We start from the raw sequence: 21,649 nt of genomic DNA, 5'->3' as shown, positions 1-21,649 counted from the left end.
CAGAAGAAACCACCAGTGCAAAAACCTGAAGTGGTGATGTGTTTGGCACATTGGAGAAACTTCGAGAGGGCCCCGGTGACTTGTGGGGAAGAAGTGAGTGGGAGGGAGTGGCCAGCTGAGGTGGGAGGTGGGGCAGGGCCTGCTCAGGTAGCAGCAGGCAGTGTGAGCTGGTTCAGGGTCTAGCTGGGTTTCTAGAAGCTCAAGGAGGCCATCAGCAAGTGTTTCCCTCGTGTGCTGCGTGGGGATCACAGCGGCCCTTTTAGGCGCCAGCCCCACCTTGCATTTCCTTCTGTAGCCAGGATGGGGGTGCACACAGGGGCCTGACTCGAGTGCCGCTCCCCACCCAGCTGTACAACTGGGCCGCCCCGGAGGTGATCTTACAGAAGGCAGCCACTGTGAAGTCGGACATCTACAGCTTTTCTGTAATCGTACAGGAAATTTTAACAGGTGGGTCAGAGAGCACACCGGCAGTGACCGAAGTCCCTGTTCCTAGCTTGGGTTTCTTCCCCCTGAAGAGTCACGTAGTGTATTGAGAGTGCAGGACACAGGGGAAAAGACTTTAGGAAACCTCTTTGTGTCTATGTAAGATATGATCTCTCAGAAATCATTCTCTTTTAACCTGTTCTTCAAGATTCAGCAAAGCCCACCTATTGGCTTGTCAATGGTAGTGCATTGAATCCAAGGGGAGTTTTTAAACTGAATATTGCTGTCAGTGCCTAGGGGTCTCTGTGAGGTGCCCCTTGAGAACCTGTTTTCTTTTTCTTTTTTAATTTTTATTGAAGTATAGCTGATTTACAGTGTTGTGCCAGTCTCTGCAGAGTGGCTCAGTTACACATACGTGTGCATTCTCTTTTAATATTCTTTCCCATTATGGTTTATCGCAGGATATTGAGTAATGTAGCTTCTTGTGCTATACAGTAGGACCTTGTTGTTTATCCATTCCATTCTAAATGTGACAGTGTGCATTTACCAACCCCAAACTTCCCAGTCCATCCCTCTCTTTCCCCTCTCTCCATTGGTAACCACAGGTTGTTCTCTATGTTAAGAACTTACAAATGAGGGGAAAGGATTGGCCCCTGAGAAGTAAATGGAAATCAAACACACCCAGGATCCATTGTATGTGTAAGCAGTGTCACTTATAAGAAATAGAAGCCCTTCCAAACATACAGGTCTCTGAGGTGAAGGCATACAAACCACATTCACTGCCAGAGTGAGACTCAGCCCCGTGTAGTAGTGTTTTAGGTCTCAGAGGCAAAGCCTCACCTTCTGTGACAGGAATGCATTGGGCAGGCCAGCCTGACACCAGGAAACATTCCCTTGTGGTCCCCAGGTCTGCCGGCCAGAAGCCCACACCTACAGGGGTCTGACACTGCTTTATCCTGTCTCTGTGACAGGGATCTCCCTGCTATTTGGGTCAGATGGTTTCTCCTTTGTTACTGAGCTTCCAGTAGTTTTTCTACAGAGAGAAATTAATTTTAAAGAGGTTGAGCAAGTTGAGGAAAGTTAGCCAGTTTTATCTGATTTCTTAATGTTTCTTCTTCTGGCTTTTCCTTAACAGACAACATACCCTGGGATGGCTTAGATGGCTCAGTCATTAAAGAAACCATAGTCTTGGGAAATTATTTAGAAGCTGATGTCAGGCTTCCGAAACCTTACTATGATATTGTTAAGTCAGGCATCCAGGTCAAGCAGAAAGATAGAACTATGAACCTTCAAGATATCCGGTATATTATGAAGAATGACTTAAAGGTAAGCTCTAAAGTTGTTAAGGGTCTATTTTTGCTTACCTATCTCAGGGTAAATTAGGGAGTTAAGAGACCAAGACAAAGCTAGAGATCAAGTTGTAGGAAGTTTTGGAAATCCTCATTTCATGACACTCTTTCTGTGTTCCCAAGAAAAGCCTAATTACCTGATTTGGTTGAGGGCAGCAGGAAATTGCAGAGGGAGGCTGGAGAGGGTCAGTTTGTAAAAGGGGCACCCTGTAGGCACACAGTGTGATTCAGTGGATAGCAGCTTTAGTTACTTTGAAGCAAATCACTTTATCTATTTACTTTTGGCCGTGCAGGGTCTTCTTGCTGCACAGGCTCTCAGTCCAGCTGTGGCGAGTGGGGCTCCTCTGTAGGTGTGGTGCACCGGCTCCCACTGCGACGGCCTCTCGTTGCAGAGCATGGGCTCTCGGTGTGCGGGCTTCGGTAGTTGCAGCTCCCAGGCGCTAGAGCACAGGCTCAGAAGTTGTGGTGCTGGGGCTTCGTTGCCCCGTGGCATGTGGGATATCCCCAGATCAGAGACTGCATCCGTGTCTCCTACACTGGTAGGTGGATTCTCTACCACTGAGCCACCAACGAGGCCGCTGTTACTACTTTTCAAAGTATTGGTGATTACAGTGAGTTCGTTTATGAGAACTACAGTGAGTCTACCCAACAGGAGTAACAGGGAGTTTATCTGACACCTACATATGTTTCTAAAACACCAGTGACATTCAGATGATTGCAAATGTGTCCTTGACAGTATTTCCCTTGTTACAGGATTTTATTGGAGCCCAGAGAACTCAGCCAACTGAGAGTCCCAGGGTGCAGAGATACGAATTTCATCCTGATGTCAGTGTGTGTCTAGGACTAACTTCAGAACATCCTAAAGAGACCCCTAACTTGGAAATAAAAGAGCTGAAGGAAACAGGTATGGCCTTAACTCCAGGTTTTGACATAACTGTGTTTTGAGAGCTGCATCTAATCAACTCCTCCAAATTATACCCGAAACTTATACTGGGAAAGATGACTGCCTTAGGAAACAAACTCAAGATCCTTAAAACTAAGTTAAATTTTTATGGGCTCCATGTACACCTTTTCCAGAACTGGGCAGTAACAATCTATTTCTTTCTAGTGTGATTTAGGAAGGTATTCAATTATTTCTTAAGTAAATATGGTGATTTTTATTTAAAATTATTACCTGTTCATTGTTGCCTTAAAGGTCTGGGAGTGAGCAGCAAGAATGAGAGCAGAACACGAAATCTGGTGCAGTGGGTCTGGGGCCTGCAGCCTCTGTCGGACTGAGGTGCAGAGTCCACTCTGAGTCCAGCTGTTGCTCCTGACTGTAGACTACAAAACTTTCCTTGATCTGTCTTTCCCAAGGCACTGCATTGACATAGGCCAGATCTCCTTGTTTTTCCCCAGGCCGTTCCCTCTTGGGGTGGTCTCGGGAACAGTCAGCAAGTGTGTAGGCGGTGTTCATACCTGACCCCGACCCGCTGTTCAAAGGTCTATGCTTTCATGACCCCAGTCATACTCCCTTCTGGGTCTGGCCTTGGGATCTGTAAGAAGGCTGTTATTCTAAGGAAAACATGAAAAATGTTTTTGATCATTGTTGATACATCCTCAGCACAGCTTCTTGATATATGCTGTTTCTCCAGGTGCTATTTCTATGAAATTTCTCAAGGCTGTGAGTGTACATTATTAGAAATTCCCACTACATCTCCCCCCTTTTGTTTTTGCAGGAGTAGATACGCTGTCTGAGCAACTTCTTTCTTTATCATTTCTTGGATGATTTCTCTCGTGTATCTAAGGACTAGACACAAAACAGTTAAAAATATACATCTTGATATTATAGTACCAAGCGATCGTCCTCCTAAAGTTTTAATCCACATCATGGGGTTAAGTTTATGTAAGCTTTCCTCAGTTTCTTTAAATAAATCAGTTTCTGGGGGTTATTGTAAGTGAACATTCCGCATATTAGACGTAGTAGCCTGTAATTGGGAAATACCTAAGGATAGATGATTACGAATGTGCTCTCTCAGATGTGTAGATAATCGATCCCAAGTATATGCACTTTGATTATATTAATGAGGTGTGACACAAAATGAAGAGATATTCCAGTCGCACTTAAGATGAGTTTGTAATTTTAAATTTTGTATTTCGTCCCCTAGTAGGAGAACTGCGTTTTCTAAATCAGTCGATCGTTCATTAATTTCTTGGTCTGTGTGGGTTTGACTTTCCCAGGCAGAACTTGCATTTTGGTGCCACTACTGTACAAATGTAGTTGTTTGTATATTTTGATGCGGAGCCACCTCGGCTACTGCTGTGGTCATGGCTATCGCAATAATTCCCACAGTAGCTGTTATAAGGAGTCCAATAAACTGTTTAGAATGTTGCAGTACTTTATTTATAACCTGTAAAAGAGCATGTATTTCAGGGGAGCCTTCCCATGGTCTGGTTTGATTTACTGGAAGCTATATTCCCAATCTCTGTCTTAATATAACAAATGAGTGATTAGAATTATAAAGTGAAGAATTTAAGCAAGTATATAATTTGTAATCCTGGCAAGAAAGTTCTTGTACGCTTTCATTGATAGAAATTGTCCCTTTCAAGAGCACATAACAATCTCTCACACAAGCCTGAATATAAAATGCCCAGTTTGTACTGGTGTTAAATGTCAGTGAATCATTAGTTTTATCGGAATAATGTCCATCCCAAATGTGGAATTTTCTAAGTCTTGAAGCCAGTTTCCTTGCCCTCTTTCTTGATCCAGTTGTGGGAAGGAAGGTGACATGCCACTACCGTAATTGGATGGTCTGAATGAGTGGTAATATTAGTTTGGTCAAAGACTTTATGCACCTGCCAACACAGCCTTTTGTGAGCATTGCAGGAATGATTTTGATGAAAGCAATTAGAGACTGCATACCCCTTAGGGGACCAGTCCCATACAGTTCAATAGGAACCACTAATCAAAATTACTCCCTCAGTCCCACGGCAATTATCCCAGTGAATATGATCTTGTGTTTCAGTCCACAGCTTGCGATAGTCGCATAAAGGTCTGTCTGATTTGGTGTCATTATTGGATTCTGAGTCGTTATAAGCAAAACTCAGACCAGAGAGAAGATATAGTTGAATCTTAGTATAGTTATGATTTAAAGAATTAGTGAACAGCCAGGCTTGCATAGATAATTTAAGACATCCTGTAGCTGGTCCGACAAATTGGCCAGGATTCATACCCATAAGTAACACTGAAGGGAGTCCCTTTCTCTTTTTAAACAAAAGGAAGGCGTGTACCTTCAGGTCCTGGTCTCCTGGAAGAATCATTAACATAAATGGGAATCATAGAATCCCCCCAGTCAATGGGTTTTAGTAATGGGGAATTAGGTATATATGCCCAATAAGTATAATTCTTTGCTTCTGCCAAAACCAGGGGTATACTTACTGCGATAGTTACCAGGGCAAACATAACCATGATGAGGTTGTCTGGAGTCACTGGTTGTTTCTGCCCAGTTTGACTCTACCAGCTGGAATCCACTCAGGTTCTGGACCTTCTCCTGGGGAGATACAAGCAAACCCTCTTTCCCATGTAATTAACTTTCCTGGTGACCAAGCGTTTATTAGTAGATCTTGCCACCAAATCACAGGCTTAGTTGTATTTGTGGATGTAGCCTGAACATGTCACTCAGCTGTAGTTCCCATAGTTTGTGTGAAAATATTCAAAAATTGAGAGTAAATAAAGCTTTCATCAATATTGTTTATTGTCCTATGGCGTTTCCCCCTTTTTGTTTTTGTATTATGTGTTTAAGTGATTGATTAGCCCTCTCCATTATGGCCTGTCTTGGTGGGTTATTGGGAATGTCAGTAGAATGTTTTATAGATCAAATTTTAAGAAATTGTTGGAATATTCTACTGGTATAAGCAGGGCTGTTATCAGTTTTGATAGTTTTTGATAGTTTTATAGCAGCAAAAAATGCATATAAATGTCTTTGTATATGTTTTGTAGTCTCACTGGAATGAGCAGTGGCCCATATAAATTGAGAGAATGTGTCAATAGTCATGTGTACATAAGAGAGTTTACCAAAGGAAGATATGAGTTACATCCATTATAACTATGGATTTTATATGGAACTGCATACCATCATTATATCAGTGCCTCAGTCACATATTTGATAACGTAAGGGACAACATTTCTTGAAACAGGCAATATAGAAAACAGTATAGTTAGCAGTAATAGCAGAATCATAAGAATTTAAGTCAAGAACTTTTATTAGGTATAGCCCAGTGACATCTTTAAGTCATCTGACTTAAAGTCGTTTGTTAAACGACTATAGCTTGTTGTTAATTTCCTGGTTGTAGATCCTGGAGCATCTGATCTTTATTTAAAGACTAGTTACTGAGATAAGTTTTAGAAACAAACTTAGAGTGTCCTTTTTAATGAAGGACCTGTTTAATTTAACTTGTTGAATGTCTTTTTAAATTTAACTAATGAAGCCTCTTAGCAATGTAACATAACCATAAGGAATTATCTAAGAAGTGAGTCTTAGTAAATACAGATCTTAATTAACAAAACTAGAACTTAAGATTCAGTGAAACATTAGATGTCATAGGCCTGACATCAGTTCAGTTCAGTTCAGTCGCTCAGTCAGTCGTGTCCGACTCTTTGCGACCCCATGAATCACAGCACGCCAGGCCTCCCTGTCCATCACCAACTCCCGGAGTTCACTCAGACTCACGTCCATCGAGTCAGTGATGCCATCCAGCCATCTCATCCTCGGTCGTCCCCTTCTCCTCCTGCCCCCAATCCCTCCCAGCATCAGAGTCTTTTCCAATGAGTCAACTCTTCGCATGAGGTGGCCAAAGTACTGGAGTTTCAGCTTTAGCATCATTCCTTCCAAAGAAATCCCAGGGTTGATCTCCTTCATAATGGACTGGTTGGATCTCCTTGCAGTCCAAGGGACTCTCAAGAGTCTTCTCCAACACCACAGTTCAAAAGCATCAATTCTTCGGCGCTCAGCCTTCTTCACAGTCCAACTCTCACATCCATACATGACCACAGGAAAAACCATAGCCTTGACTAGACGGACCTTAGTCAGCAAAGTAATGTCTCTGCTTTTGAATGACATCAGTTGGTGGATATTTCTTTTACAGCTCCCCAGTATACTCTTGAGATTTTTGTATATGTCTGGAGACAGTCTTTTTTTTTCTTTTTACCTTGATGAGGCTGTTCAGAACCCAGATGTTTTTAATTTCTGGAGGGACGAGAGAGAGAGAGAAAAGAAAAATGTTTTAATTTTATCCGCAAGTGTAAATCACTAAATTCTTTTAAACCATCAGTGACTGGAGGAGATGAGCTTTTTTATACTTGAAAACAAAAATTAGAAGCCAGTAATATATCAGACAAAAAAGTCATGAAAATTGTACTCATGTTTAGCAGTTTGTTCAATCTCATGTAACCAATCCCTTTGATTTGTGGTCCTTGCCTGATGACTAAGGATGCCAGTAAAAACTATAGTCTCCAAGAAGTTTGTGAAGTTTTTCTCAATGTCTGTACGACCTGTCCAGCAAAATGGGTGTCCCAATCACTGGAGATCGCAGAAAATGTATTTTAAGCATTTTTTTTTTATTGTGAGATATTAACCCCACAGCCAGGAAAGGCTTTATCTTATCAAATAAAAGTGAGGTTTGTCAGGGAGTCGGGAAAAGCCAAGTGGCTGTCTTGGACTTCCCATAGCCCTGACTGGTTTATAGCCATTACTTATCCATTTTAAAGTTCCTTATGAGGGGTTAATTTTGTAGAAGCAGTATGAGCTTTGTCTATGTGTGTCATAGTCTCCATAGATCATTGTGAAGTAACATTCATTTTATCAAAGTAACAAAAGATTTAAAAAGCAAGTATGAATCACTTAAATACAAAGAAATTTATATAGTCTGTTATCAAAAAGCCATCTTCCAAGAAGACTTTGATTTTTAACAGGAAGAGAAAATCAAATTCCAGATTGGTACCAGCTTATATTCATTGTGAAACAACAGTTATTCACTAGTCAAAGTAACAGTAAAAGATTTCAAAGGCAGTTTAATGCCTTAAGAAACCTGTTTCACGCACAAAACTCTCTTCCACTTGAAACAAACCTTTTTTACGCTTCTGTATTCATCACGGTATTTGCCTATTCAGAGAACAACCACTTGTAAGTTCAGATGTACTTCTTTTTTCCTTAATAGAAAGTAATTCCATTCCTTATACCATTTTATTAAAAACACACATCTTACTTTTTCTTTAGCAACCATGAGCTGTCTTGTATATTAGCATCTTATAGATTGGTGAACATAAATACCAGTTTTAATTTTTTTTTAAACATTTGCTTTTTTTTTTTTAATAGAGAACATCTCAGGATGGCACCAAACATGTTTAGTAATAGTCCAAAATCTCTTTAGTTTTTCTGTAAGAGGAAGTTAGTGTTCAGTAATTAATGTTTTAAAAATCTTTTTTTATTTGGAAATGACCTAGCTATTTAATAAACTTTTATCATTTAGTTAAGTACAATTCTAGAAATTTAGGTTACCCTAATCCTCAGATTATTTTAGACATTTCTAAAATATAATTTAATAGAGTTTATCTAAAAGTTTTCATCTCATTTATATATATAAAGAGTTACTTTTTTGTTGATAAATTTAGTTTACCTTAAACCTAGGCACAATAAAAGTATTACAATATTGATGACTTAAGACATGTCTTAATTAGAATAGCAAACAAACATGACTGTTAGATATTTAATATTGAATATTTTTCAGTGTAAGTGAACCTGAATTTAAATAGAACTCATTTATAAATTAACCACATAGTATCCAAAATCAAAGACACACACTGAGACACAGTTGAATTTAGACAGACAGACAGAGATCTCATAGTTTTCCACTTGAAATTTAAAATATCTTTTTGCTCCTTCTTTTATTTTTTCCCTTGGTTTGAGTTCTACCAATTTGTTTATGGCTGCAGTCCCAGACAGAGTGGGCTGTGTATCCCAAGGACATGATAAGAGTTAGCTTAAGGTTTTCTCCCCAGGCCTGTTTTTGTTTCCCAGGCAGAATTGGAGCTCCAAAAGAGTATTTTAACAAGTCAACTTTTTCCTAACTGCACATGCAAGAAGAACTGGCTTTGCAATTTCAAAAAAGATTTTATTTTAGCTAGTTTTCTCCAGAATCTAAAGAATATCATGGCCATTCAGTGTCAAAAATGTCATCTCTCTTTTTTATAGTCATAGTATATCATCCATATAATGAATGATATATGCATGAGGGGATTGCTGTCGCACTGGGTATAAAGCCTTGGCTACAAAATTTTGACAAATAGTGGGACTGTTAAGCATACCTTGAGGTAATAGAGTCCATTGAAATCTTTTATGTGGCTCCTTTAAATTAATGCAAGGAACCAAAAAGGCAAATCTAGGTTGATTATCAGGGTGTAAAGGAATAGTGAAAAAACAATCTTTGAGGTCAATAACAAACAAATACCAATTTCTTGGAATCATACTAGGATTAGGTAGACCAGATTGTAAAGCACCCATTGGAACAATAACAGCATTCAGTTCAGTTCAGTTCAGTCGCTCAGTCAGTCGTGTCCGACTCTTTGCGACCCCATGAATCACAGCACGCCAGGCCTCCCTGTCCATCACCAACTCCCGGAGTTCACTCAGACTCACGTCCATCGAGTCAGTGATGCCATCCAGCCATCTCATCCTCGGTCGTCCCCTTTTCCTCCTGCCCCCAATCCCTCCCAGCATCAGAGTCTTTTCCAATGAGTCAACTCTTCGCATGAGGTGGCCAAAGTACTGGAGTTTCAGCTTTAGCATCATTCCTTCCAAAGAAATCCCAGGGTTGATCTCCTTCAGAATGGACTGGTTGGATCTCCTTGCAGTTCAAGGGACTCTCGAGAGTCTTCTCCAACACCACAGTTCAAAAGCATCAATTCTTCAGCGTTCAGCCTTTTTCACAGTCCAACTCTCACATCCATACATGGCCACAGGAAAAACCATAGCCTTGACTAGATGGACCTTAGTCGGCAAAGTAATGTCTCTGCTTTTGAATATGCTATCTAGGTTGGTCATAACTTTTCTTCCAGGGAGTAAGTGTCTTTTAATTTCATGGCTGCAGTCACCATCTGCAGTGGTTTTGGAGCCCCCAAAATTAAAGTCTGCCACTGTTTCCACTGTTTCCCATCTATTTCCCATGAAGTGATGGGACCGGATGCCATGATCTTCGTTTTCTGAATGTTGAGCTTTAAGCCAACTTTTTCACTCTCCTCTTTCACTTTCATCAAGAGGCTTTTTAGTTCCTCTTAACAGTTCTCAAATCAGTAAGCATTTTCCACTGACCAGATTTCTTTTGTATAATGAACACTGGAAAATCCCAAGGGCTAAAGGACTCAATGATATGTCCCTTGCTAAGTTGTTCATTAATTAATTTATGTAAAGCCTCCAGTTTTTCCTGTTGTTAGAGGCCACTGCTCTAGCCACGCAGGGTGACCAGTTTTCCAGTTACGAGATACAGGTGTGGGTGGAGGAAGAGTAACACAAGCAGCGGCCCCTGGTGAAAGTGGGGCGAGGGGGGTTGAAGTCTTGAGCAGTCAAAGGGTAAATTCTTCCTTGTTGATTTTTGCCCAGTTCCAATCTTGGTATATAACCTTGATTGAACATAATTTGGCGACTGGCCTCGCTATATTGATTTTGAGGTTTTTCAAAAGAGTCATCATCACTTTCATCAAAAGAATCAGAAGTCTGCAAAGATTCCAGTACTGACTTATTTAATGTCCATGTACTCCAAATAGAAACAAGGAGTGAAGTTCCTTTTGTCTGTTCTTTCTTTAACTTGGCTCCAACCTTTTCCCAGACTTTCAAATCTAAGGTTCGTGTTGACGGGAACCAGCAGCATTATTTATCCACGGCTTGTAACGATTCTAACAATTGCCCTTCACTAGCAGAAGCTCTTCCCACTTTCAAGAGCTGTCTTAATAAACAAATATATAGGCAATAGTGTTCTACATTCTCAACATTTCCCATTTTAACCCCAATTAAATGCCTGAGGACTTACCAGCAGGAATTTTCAGAGGCGTCTCAACCGACCCAGGTCCGCTGTGTTTTCATTTTTGCTCCAGCCCCACGTTGGGCCCAGTTGTTGCTGTAAAGGTCCGGGAGCGAGCGAGCAGCGAGAATGAGAGCAGAGCACGAAATCTGGTGCAGTGGGTCAGGGGGCCTGCAGCCTCTGTCGGACTGAGGTGCAGAGTCCACTCTGAGTCCAGCTGTTGCTCCTGACTGTAGGCTACAAAACTTTGCTTGATCGATCTTTCCCAAGGCACTGCACTGACATAGGCCAGATCTCCTTGTTTTTCCCCAGGCCGTTCCCTCGTGGTATGGTCTCGGGAGCAGTCAGCAAGTGTGTAGGCGGTGTTCATACCTGACCCCGACCCGCTGTCAAGGTCCATGCTTTCATGACCCCAGTCATACTCCCTTCTGGGTCTGGCCTTGGGGTCTGTAAGAAGGTCTGTTATTCTAAGGAAAACATGAAAACTGTTTTTCATCATTGTTGATACATCCTCAGCACAGTTTCTTGATATATGCTGTTTTTCTAGGTGTTATTTCTATGAAATTTCTCAAGGCTGTGAGTGTACATTATTAGAAATTCCCGCTACAGTTCATTATAGAAAATTTAAATAATATGAAGATTACTTAAGATTTTAATTTCTTAGAAATAATTTGTTAACATTTTGGTATTTCCTTCTAACCTTTTTCTTAAAGCCTTGCTACTTTTTAGTGTACTTGGAAACCTTTGAACTCAGAGCTGCGAAGAACCTTGCAGTCATCTGGTTGATGCCCTCATATTCCAGATGAGAAAACTAAGGTTCAGAGAGGTGTGATTTGCTCATGATTCCAGGCTGATTACACAGTTGAAATTCAGGCATTCGGATTCTAGCCAAGTGACTGTTCTCTTGACTCTCTGCCCAGGCTTGGAGGCCTCCAGAATGGTTTCCAAGGTCTCATAACTTTGACTTCTCCATCCTATTTTCTGCAAGCCATACACCGTCAACCAGGTGTGGTGGGCGGTCAGTCCTGGTGTTATTTTCTAAGGTATGATTTTTCTCACAGTGCAGTGGCTCCTTAGGTAGTGTCTTGGCTCGTTTTATCAGATGCTCACAAAGAGCATGACTTGAACTGACGTTAATATTCAAACACTTTTTGTGTAAAGAAAGTGTGAATTTAGTCCTAAGATTCAGGGGCCTGTAAATCACTTGTCCTGGTAGTTAGGCATGTTTTGAACATACTATGACTTAAGCATTTTTTCCTGGGTTTGATCCTTCCCAAATTTTCTTGTTTTTAAAATAATTTTATTTACCTATTATTTTTGGCTGTGCTGAGTCTTCATTGCTGGGTGGGGTTTTTCTTTAGTTGCGATGAGTAGAGGCCACTCTCCGGTTTGCGGTGTGCAGGCTTCTCCTTGTGGCGGCTCCTCTTGTTGCAGAGCTCGGGCTTTAGGGCTCATGGGTTTTCATAGTTGCTGTTCCTGGCCTCTAGAGCACAGGCTCAGTAGTTGTGGCACGCTCGCTTGGTTGCTCCTCGGCATGTGGGATCTTCCTGAATCAAAGGTGAAACTTGTGTCTCCTGAATTGGCAGGCAGATTCTTTACCACCGAGCCACGCAGGAAAGCCCTTCCCAAATTTTCTATCTCAACCCTCTTCAAAAGTTAGAAATACCCTCTCATTCTCTGTGAGTGTATCTGGCAGTCTTTGTAACTGAAAAGTGAGTGAGAAGATAAGAAACTTCTTTCTGTGTTCTCATGCCACTTGAGCAAGAAGTTGTAGGTGCTGAGCTGCTGCGGTCACTTTAATCAGCTGCATGTTGCTTTTCTTTTCAGCAGGTGGTCAGTTTCATTCCCCAAGAGGTCACTCTTCTCCCACCGGGAAAGCAACACCAGAGCCTCCTGTCCCAGACATAAGTCCAGTGGCCCAGCAGACTCACCGCCAAGACGCTGCTTCTCCTGCCTGCTCCGTGGCGGAAGAGGCCAGGAACCCCAGCCCAGATCGGACAAGCCTCTGCAGCTTCGAAATCAATGAAATCTACTCAGGCTGCCTGGACACAGCAGATGACCCAGAGGAGGAGCACCCAGGAACTGGCTCATCTCTTGAGGGGGCCACACCAAACCAGACAGATGAGCTGAAGTCCATGGAAGAAGAGCTGGAAAAGATGGAGAGAGAGGCGTGCTGTTTTTGCGATGAAGACGAGAGCTCTTCGGACGCTGACACGGAGCTCTCCTGTGAGGACTGGGAGTGGCAGAAGGGTGCGCTTCGTTCCCCCAGCCAGCCTGAGCCAGCCCGAGGAGCCCAGGGCACCGCGAACAACCGCTCCGTGACCGAGGAGTACATCAGTAAGTGTGTGCTGAGCCTGAAGATTTCGCAGACCTTAATGCACCAGAATACTGATTTGCTGAGGAATGTTCAGCAGAAGATAGAAAAGCTCGAGATGATACAGAAGGAGCAGGCGGAGCGCAGGTCACTGTGGGCTTCTTCGAGAGAGTTTGCAGGCATCCACGACTCACCTTCGGCCCTCGGCCCCCCAGCTTCCAGCTACCTTCCTCCTGTCGTGCAGCGGCCTGAGGACCAGCGGCCGGACCCGGGGGGCAGCGGTCTGACTCTAGCAAGGTCCCCAAGGACAGTGAAAGACTTTCGAGGAGGACATTTTGGCAAGAGGTCCAAGAAAAGAAGCAACTGTGGCTGGACACCTTTAGCTTCTTTCCCCCAGGTCACTGAAGAAAGCACGGGGGATCAGCTGGAGAAGGGCCGCCAGGTGAGGCTGAGACGTGGGGGCAGGGCAGCATGCAGGGTTTGGAACCGGCCTTGGCATACCCTGACTTACTTGCAAGGGCGGCGTCAGCACTGCCAACTCCTAGCGAGTCCTCTTTGCTTTGGGAAACAAGGCTTCTAGGTTCGAATTCCAAGGTAGATACTCTTCATCTCCTATCCCGAACCCAGCTCACAGGCCCTGTCCTCTGTAAAATTCTATGAACTATGTGAAATCGCTGTTTTGTAGGTCAAAATAATCAAGTATTGACAATTTTATATAGTTCAACTCACCAAATATGGTATCTTGGGCAGGTATTTAATCCCCATTCTGAATTGCTTATTAATTCATTCATTCACTCATTTGATAAGCATAGAGCCAGAGGCTGTTTATTAGACCCTGGGATTAGATGAATGAGCCACAAGCTCTGCTAGGAGCAGCTCAGACACCGATGGGGATGGGAGGGACTTGGTAGTCAAAGGAAATGCCTCAGAGGATGTGAGAAACCAGGGGCTGAAGAGTGGTTCCTCTGTGAGCTGCTGCTGTTTCTTCTTCTTTTTTTTTTTTTTTTTGACCACACCACATGGCTTGTAGGCTCTGGGCTTCTTAAGGACAGGTCCGTCCAGTAAGGCTGAGGAAAGGTCCCCACACATAGAAGGGGGCCTAGCAGTAGAAGGCACTCCATCATTGAGGGACTGAATGAATGGATGAATTTTAACAAGTTCACGCACGCAGAGCTGGCTGCCTGTTGAATCAAAACTTTAGAGATGGATCAAGCCCATCCTCTTCCAGAGTGTGAAGCTCAAGCTCAGAGACGTGAACTTTCTGAGATCCATGGATGTGACTGAGCACAGGGTGGAGTGGGAGAGGTCAGCACCACTGGAAGGAGGATTTCATTACTGAAATTATTTAGAGTTGCTGGCTCATGGTATTAAAAAAAAAAAAAAAAGCCGGCTTTTAGTGAGTTTTATTATTCTTTTAAAATCCTCCACCTAAAGTGCACCCTCTTGGCCTGCATAGGGCAGCTGACTCCCACTACCCCATCCCTTGCTGTGCCACTGACCGGCCCCAGCTGGGTTTCTGACTCCCAGGCTAGTGGTCTTGCACTGTTCCTTGCTGCATTTCAGTGAGACTTTAGTCCTCACTTAGAACATTTGGAAAAGCCTTGGCATTTGTTTTTATGTAAAGAGAAGGAAGGTGATTTTGGAGAACGAAATGGCAACTCACCCCAGTGTTCTTGCCTGGAGAATCCCATGGACAGAGGAGCCTGGTGGGCTACAGTCCATGGGGTCACAAAGAGTCGGACACAACTGAGCTACTAACACACACACACAAAGAGAAGGCACAATGAAAGTTAGAGTTTACTAGAAAACTACTGGAAATAACTTTTATTGTATACTGTGTGTTGATTACCTTTTGCTGCATAACATAAAATAACAATGTTTTATTACTTCTCATAATTCTGTGGGCCCTGAGTATGACAGGGCTAACCTGACTGATTCTTCCATTTTTTGTGGCACTGGCCAGGACCAGCCCCTCAACTGCGTTCAGCTGGAGTCTGCATTGAGCAAGAAGTTGCAGGAAGGCCTCAGTTACTGGGCTCCCCCAGGTGGCCTTTTTCCACACTTGGCTTCTTTTGATTGACTAAGTAGTCTCATCCAAGCTTCTCTGCAGCCTGGCAGCTGGCTTCCCAAGTGAAAACTGAAGCTGCCAGGTCTCTTAAAAACTAGGACAAGATCACTTTTGCTGCTTTTCTGATGGTCACAGGAAGCCAGCATGGATTCAAGGGAAGGAAAGTAGATTCCAGCTCTCCAGTGGCAATGTGGACAGGGAGGGAAGGAATTGAAGGCAGCCGTTGTTGGAAACCATCTACTAGTACATATGACTATGTGTAAAGCAACTATACCATATTTTAATTGTTCTTTAAAAAGCCTACCCTGGTTTTCTAGCATAATCAAGGAATAAGGCATTTTCACCTCAGTGAAATTTTCAAACATTTGAAATTCATTCTTTTAATTTCTCCATTCTTAAATTTTTAATCATACTGAATGAAAACACTACAGACTTGCCATTATTCTAAATGCCAGTTTAAATATATTCTAAATCTATTCTAGCCTTTCCTTGGTGATCATGAGGATTTTTTGGACATCTGTTACTGTGATACAATGTTGCCTCTACTCAACAGCCTCTGGAACTCATACTCCACAGAAACAGTGATCATGTTTATGCATCTCCTCACCTTAGGTGTCTTGCTGCCATTCCCAAATCTTTTATTTGCTGTAGGTTAGGAAATGCAATTAAACTTAGTTGAAATTGCAGTAAGCAGATCCCAGGTCTCCTTTTTTGGCTAAAGGGCATTGGCTTTAATTTATTTTACTTCTACTATTTTTGAAGTATTGTAGCCTTTTTTTTTTTGGTTGTGTTTTATTTTCATAGCACCCCTCTCCTCCCCCCACCGCCCGGTAGATTTAGGCAGATATTATTGTCCCTGTTTTATGGATGAGGAAACCAAAACATAAGGCTCACTTAGGTTAGTCTGAGTAAAGATCAGACGAGAACCCAGGGCCTGGGGCTCCTGCCATAAAACCTGCTGCCTTAATAATCATAGAGGGGAAAGTCTGGGGACTTTTGATGTCTATTTTGTCTGCTCATTTTCCACTTGCACCCTGTTCAGACTGAAGTCCTGAGGGCCAGCGTGTCTCTGAAGAGGCCTCCAGCTAAGAGATGAGTTAGTAGATGTGAAACGTGCAAACTGAAATTGTCTTGAGAGGTCTGGTTAGTTCTACATGCTGAGCAAGAATGACTTTAAAAACAGAATGTGAGAGTGAAGGGAAGCGGGATTCCTTCATCAAAGCACTGAAACATGTCTCCTGATTTTTAAGCTGCCCACGCTTTGTGGCCCTGGGAAACAGAGCAGAGGTGAGCAGTTTCAGCCCACTCACGGAGCCAAGGACAGCTTGGAGAGAGACAGGAACCAGAGCACCAGCAGGTGGGTTAACGTTTCATTGTTCTTTGTGTCATCATGTCTTCAGACACCCATGTGACCCTTAGGCCACTTAATGGTCTTCATGTTGCTGGTGACAAAGAGATTGTGAGCGTTGAGGGGTAGTAACACAAAAAGGGATGTTGGCAGTTTCTCTCCGTTGAGTGAGTGAGAAGAGCATTATAATGGAGACTCGCAGGAGACGTCAGAGGTGAAGCTGCTGCAGGTCAGCCAGACAGAACTCCTCAGCGGTCCAGAGCAGAGCACCCTGTCTTCCTGAAACTGTCTAGATCGCTTTCCTGAGAAAAGGAAGTGCCAGGCATCCCACGTGCCAGGGCTCCAGAAACCAAACTACATGAAAATCAGTGTTGTTCAAAATAAGTGTCACTGACTGGGGGGCAGGAGGAGGAAGTTGAGCAATATCATCATTACCTTTTAGACTCTGATTTTTAGCCAGATCGATAAAATGAATTGATTTCAGCACAAATCAATTTTCCTTCAGTATAAGGAAAGTGTATGCATATGCTGGGTTTTTAAGAACTTAGGAAAAACAAATTTTCTTTTGCATAGGAAGAATTATTAATGGAGCAGTAAATGTTTTTCAGGACAGAGTCGTATATGAACTTAGTTTTCCTTTTCTGTGGTTAAAAGACAGCATTAATCCACAGCTTTGAAGTCCATCTTCCTGGAAAATTTTTTTTTTTATTCCTACCCTCAGTGGTGACTGAGAATAATGACAAGAATTTGCTGTTCTCTTCACTTCAGTTAAATATGTACCAAAGGGAGAATCGAGGAACATGCCCAGGCATTTTAGATTAGTGTATTTTACCTTTACGAAGGGAATGAACTGAAGAACCACCTAATTGGCCTCAGAGTTTAGCACTCACGTCACTGACAGCGGCAGACAGGGCGACGGTACAGCCGCTGGGGGACGAAGCAGAAGCTGCAGCTGCGGCTGCCCTGCTCAGCGCCAAGGGAGAGGTTGAATACTTTGCTGCCAACCCACCTAGGCTTTTCGTGTGCTTTCAAAATAACCTTAATTATATACATGTAGGCATTTTTGTGGGCTTCCCGGGTGACTCAGTGATAAATACTCTGCCTGCCAAGGCAGGAGACGCTGGTTCGATCCCTGGTTGGAGAAGATTCCCTGGAGAAAGAAATGGCAACCCACTCCAGTATTCTTGCCTGGAGAATCCCACGGACAGAGGAGCCTGGTGGGCTATAGTCCATGGGGTCACAACGGGTTGGACATGATTGAGCGACTAAACAAGAAGGCAATTTTGTATCCCGAGTTTTTGCTTTACATTAGAACTTTTTTATCCTTTGTTATCAAAAACATCCTGTAAACTTACTTTGAAATTATAAGTTTGAAATGGGGAAAAATTGAATTCTCCCCATTATTCTTTTCCCCCATTGTTGAATTTTAGGTTGTTTTAGTCTTTCTTTTTTTCTGTTATGACTAGTGACTTGTCAGTAAATTTTGTTCTGCATTTTAGGTTATGTCCTTGATAGACTCCCAGAAGCAGAGTTACAGAGGGTTTGAACACTTTAAAGATGCTTGATGCTGCTGCTGCTGCTGCTAAGTTGCTTCACTTGTGTCGGACTCTGTGCAACCCCATAGAGGGCAGTCCACCAGGCTCCCCTTGTCCCTGAGATTCTCCAGGCAAGAACACTGGAGTGGGTTGCCATTTCCTTCTCCAATGCATGAAAGTGAAAAGTGTAAGCGAAGTCGCTCAGTCGTGCCCGACTCTTAGTGACCCCATGGACTGCAGCCTACCAGGCTCCTCCGTCCAGGGGACTTTCCAGGCAAGAGTACTGGAGTGGGATGCCATTGCCTTCTCTGACAGATGCTTGATAGCTGTTGCCAAATTGTTCTTCAAAGAAGCTGATCAGACATGACGTTTCTAATTCAACAGCCTCTCTTTGCACTCTGATACAGCAGGAGACTGGGCTGTTCCAGATAAAAGGGAATTCCTATGTATGCATAAATCACACATTTTCTTTTTCTTTATCTTATTTGCCAGGTCTTAAGTTGTGCCACACGGCATCTTCTAGTTGTGGCATGTGGGATCTAGTTCCCTGACCAGGGATCAAACGTGGGCCCCTGCATTGAGAGCATGAAGACTTGGCCCCTGGATCACCAGGGAGCTCCCCTAGACGATACATTTTCAAGGAATTAGTTTCATAGGTGATAAAGTATATATAGTCATGGGATATTTAGAGGAAAAAGAAGCTGCTTTGTTGTGCAGATGAGGAGACCTTGGCCCAGAGAGACTGACGTTTGCCACAGTCAGCTAACTAGTCGCAGGACATGGTCCACAACTCAGTGAAACTAGGGTGAAGATCTCTGAATGACTTTCAGAATCCCTGGTGCCTTAAGCCCATCTTTGTAAGTGTTAGCTGTTGTGCTATCACTGATGTGCAGGTGGGCCTGTTACCAGAGGATTCTGATCAAAGAAACTACAAGGAAACTACTGAACCATCACCTATGCTCTGCCCTGCTACAGCCCAAGGACCAGGGTTCTGTTTGTGAAGCTGAATTTCAAGATCATCTAACCCACTCCTTTCATTTCTTAGCCAGGGAAGGCCTAGGGAGTCCAGTCCTCAAAGCAGACCGACACAGCTCAGTAGTGTACTCCTCACCGAGCCAAGCCACCCACAGGGACCACCCGCCTCATCCAACCCTGGCCAGGACTCTACCAGGTAGTACAGCCTTGTGGGCTGAGTGTTGAGGGGGTCTGCTGCCACCTGGTGGTGCACAGGAGTCAGTGCAACCTCAGAACAGCTCAGAGAATAGGGACAGTCCTCTGGGTGGGCTCATGGACTTGGGGTTGTGTCAGGAACCTGAGTAAACTGATGTGTTTGTGTTCACTTGCCCTCTTCCCCCAAATATATGCAATTCAGGATCAGTATGCAATCTGTGTCTTCTGAAATCTATAACGCAAAGTCAAGAAATAACAAAGATGATGGAGAGATACACTTAAAATGGAAAAGTGAGTATAAAGCCATGGGTTCTGTTAGACAAAATGAAATTTAAAGTATCTTTCTAGCTTGGTTGTTATCTCAAAGTACACAGCCTTTACTGTCTTCTCATATTTTTTTCTTGTTAGATCATTCCATTTTGAAAAAAAACACCTTTCTGATTACAAACTGTAAAAGAGAAGTGCTTTTTTAAATCTCTGGACTAAATAGGAAATCTTTCTACACTCTGTATATGTGTATATATGTATGTTTTGTAACAAATGTAGTAAAAAAAAATACGCAGTATAGATTCTTATAATGTTGTTAAGGTAGAGAGCTTGCAGTGTCACTTTCACCTATCCTGTGGGCATGATCCTTTCGTATCAGTTTAATCTTACGAGCTTAAAAGAATACAGCATCTATGTTTTTTGATAGTAATGCTAAGTGACACTGAAAAAGGATAGAAAATTTTGAGAAAAACACATATACACACTTCCAAAATATGAGCTCAGTCTGGTCTAGAAAGGCTATACAAACTCAAATAGAATGCCTTCCATTAGTTTCTGCAGGCTAGGGGCTTCACATGTCATTTTCTTACAAAATCTTTACAGCAAGAAAGTCTGCCTACAAATTTCTGTTGCCTTTTAGTCTAATTCAGCATAAAGGGCTGTAACTAACTGAAAGTCTGCCTGTCCCTCACTCTGTTATTAGTTATCTCCTCTTTTCTGTTTCAAGCCAAGCAGGGCAAGCTAAGGATGATGCAGTTCTAAAAAGGGGATAATTGTGACAATGTAAGCTATGAAACATTACGTAACTCTTTAAGGAACTAAAGCTTTTGTTTCCAGCATTCACAGTGCTGTTTTAAATGCTGCTTTATCTTCACCCAGTGGAGGTGAAAGAAATGGCAGCAAAGGCAGCTACTGGACAGCTGACAGTTCCTCCTTGGCATCCTCGGAGTGGTGTGGCTTTAGACAGTGAGGCTGAAAATGAGCCTGACCCCCTGCCGCAGCTCCCCATTAAGGTCTCCGAGCATGTGGATTGGCAGCAAGCTGCAGAGTATCTCAAGAAAAGCGATGAGCCAGGAGGACATGACGAGTGTGGCCAAACAGACAGCAGTGACCAGCATGGCCGACAGTCGGGACCTCAGCGTTTCACCAGTAAGTTCAGATGGAGGAATTGGGGTAGGTGAGCTCTATCAAGTTGTCAGCTCTCAGCAATAAGTAAACCTCCTAGAATATTTCCTTTGGCTTCTCTCCTTTCCTGTCTATCTGGGGATCCTGAATTCCAGGCAAAAGTAGCACACCCATCTAATCCCACTGTCCTTTGGACAGATGAAAAAGCCCAGAGACTCGCAAGTTTCTCTATTACTGGAGCAGATTCCTTTGTCCAAAGGAAGTAAATAGTCTCCATGCGCTGACCCTGCTCCTGGATCTAACCTGGCAAAGAATTGAACCTCTTACCAGAGGGCATTGGTGGCAGGCCAGCCCCTACTGCCCACTTCTTTGCATTGCATTTTAGGCCAGAAAAATTCTACCGTCTATCAGAGGGTCTATGCCTGAGCAACCTAGGGACAAATGATGTTTACTGGCATCACTTTTATAGATTTGTGGGTGAAAGCTGCATGCTGTGTCTTTCTACCTGGTAATTTGCTTGCAGTCAGGACATGGGATATCATTTCACAGTTGTTTGAAAATCCAGGAAAGGTACATCTAAAGTTATTCGTCTTAGGTAGAAAAATATACTGTTTTGGATTTTTTTGTTATTTAAAATCTGTTCCTTGTCAAGCATCACTCTTGAATGGGTGGGCAAAAGGGAGAGTGATTCACGGCCGCGTGCTAGAGCGAGGCTAACCTAACAGTCTTCACTGTTTGGACAGAAGCTGACATGACACATAGCCGCATTCGGCAGAAAATGCATACATATCTTCTCTCACACTGTCCTTTGCCCCTTCATGTCATTTAAAAATTACTGAATGACAATTATTGTGTTATAATTTTTAGGTATCAGGCACCTGCCCCCCAGAAAAGATGAGCAGCCAGAGCACGGTGAAGTCTTTCAAGCAAATTCGGATGCATCTGTGGCTGTTGAGAAGTCTTACAGCGTAAGTCATACAGCTGGAGAGCCAACTCAAA

General features: G+C 42.9%; 1 protein-coding gene and 1 long non-coding RNA gene across 9 annotated transcripts in view; one reads left to right on the top strand and one right to left on the bottom strand.

The window, feature by feature from the left end:
• TEX14 (testis expressed 14, intercellular bridge forming factor) overlaps positions 1-21,649 on the top strand; it is a 126,513-nt gene that overhangs the window by 78,426 nt on the left and 26,438 nt on the right. For 5 of the 8 annotated variants that reach the window (XM_042255308.2, XM_042255307.2, XM_042255303.2 and 2 more), the window contains 9 exons: positions 296-447; positions 1,559-1,749; positions 2,526-2,676; positions 12,651-13,579; positions 16,456-16,562; positions 19,134-19,259; positions 19,461-19,549; positions 20,405-20,674; positions 21,518-21,618. In XM_042255308.2, coding sequence (XP_042111242.1) covers positions 296-447; positions 1,559-1,749; positions 2,526-2,676; positions 12,651-13,579; positions 16,456-16,562; positions 19,134-19,259; positions 19,461-19,549; positions 20,405-20,674; positions 21,518-21,618 — 2,116 coding nt within the window. The remainder of the gene's footprint in view (positions 1-295; positions 448-1,558; positions 1,750-2,525; positions 2,677-12,650; positions 13,580-16,455; positions 16,563-19,133; positions 19,260-19,460; positions 19,550-20,404; positions 20,675-21,517; positions 21,619-21,649) is intronic. The other 3 variants (XM_042255309.2, XM_060395121.1, XM_027975350.3) reach the window with 1 other exon arrangement.
• LOC132657386 (uncharacterized) lies at positions 5,997-11,123 on the bottom strand. Its single transcript, XR_009595437.1, has 2 exons — positions 10,833-11,123; positions 5,997-6,997 (listed from the first exon to the last, which is right to left on the bottom strand). It is a non-coding gene; the product is annotated as an uncharacterized LOC132657386 (long non-coding RNA).

The sequence above is a fragment of the Ovis aries genome, chromosome 11, assembly GCF_016772045.2.
Source record: "Ovis aries strain OAR_USU_Benz2616 breed Rambouillet chromosome 11, ARS-UI_Ramb_v3.0, whole genome shotgun sequence".
Classification (NCBI taxonomy): Eukaryota; Metazoa; Chordata; class Mammalia; order Artiodactyla; family Bovidae; genus Ovis; species Ovis aries.
This window is presented reverse-complemented; position numbering and strand designations above follow the sequence as displayed.